Genomic DNA, 764 nt, shown 5'->3' on the forward strand with positions numbered 1-764 from the left:
CAACAAAAAAAAAAAAAAAAAAAAAAAAAAAAGCCTTACCCGCACCTTGCGTGACTGGGTTCTAAGACCTCTCCCCCATTCATTTTGTGAGCCAGTGGGCCCTGGGAGCTGCAGGAGGGCACTGACCACTTCCAGCCCGGGGCAGGCCGAGTCAGGCAGCCCCCAAGCATCCCCAGCTGGGACGCCTACCCTTTTAAAGACTCCGGAAGGTGCTCACTTAGGGGCAGCTCCAACACAGGGCCCCGCAGTTCCCACACGCAGCTGCTGCAAAGACGCCACCATTTACGCCACCTGGGTGCTTCCAGCCCCGAATCGGGAGTCAGGAAAGAGCCAGACGGGCAGACACACCCTCCAGCGCGGGTCCACACTGTGCCACATTTCACCGCCACACGCCGGGAGGTCTACTCTCCAGCACGCAACCTGACCCCCACAGACGGTGCGCACACACAGGGGGACACACGCGGCTGCCCCCTAGGCCAGACCAACCCCGCGCACCATCAAGGCTGCTTGGACGCACTCGCCCACCGCCCACCTGCAGCCGGCGCCCTCACCTGCAGCTCGCACCAGGCCACCTCCACCCAGGTCTCCGTGTCCAGCCCCTTGTAGACCGTCTTGAATGAGCCGCGGCCCAGTTCGATGTCGAACTTGAGGAAGCGGCCGTCCAGGGAGGTGGCCACGGCCTTGAGGTCCTCGTCGTCCTCCTCCTCCTCGGGCTCTCCCGCGCCGGCTGCAGGTGGGCGGTGGGCGAGTGCGTCCAAGCAGCC

General features: G+C 63.7%; 1 protein-coding gene across 1 annotated transcript in view; it reads right to left on the reverse strand.

The window, feature by feature from the left end:
• Positions 1-764, reverse strand: part of WNK2 (WNK lysine deficient protein kinase 2) — a 144947-nt gene that overhangs the window by 135356 nt on the left and 8827 nt on the right. The window contains exon 2 of the mRNA XM_040449271.1: positions 552-727. Coding sequence (XP_040305205.1) covers positions 552-727 — 176 coding nt within the window. The remainder of the gene's footprint in view (positions 1-551; positions 728-764) is intronic.

This window comes from Herpailurus yagouaroundi, unplaced genomic scaffold (genome assembly GCF_014898765.1).
Source record: "Herpailurus yagouaroundi ecotype Mexico unplaced genomic scaffold, PumYag 199, whole genome shotgun sequence".
Classification (NCBI taxonomy): Eukaryota; Metazoa; Chordata; class Mammalia; order Carnivora; family Felidae; genus Herpailurus; species Herpailurus yagouaroundi.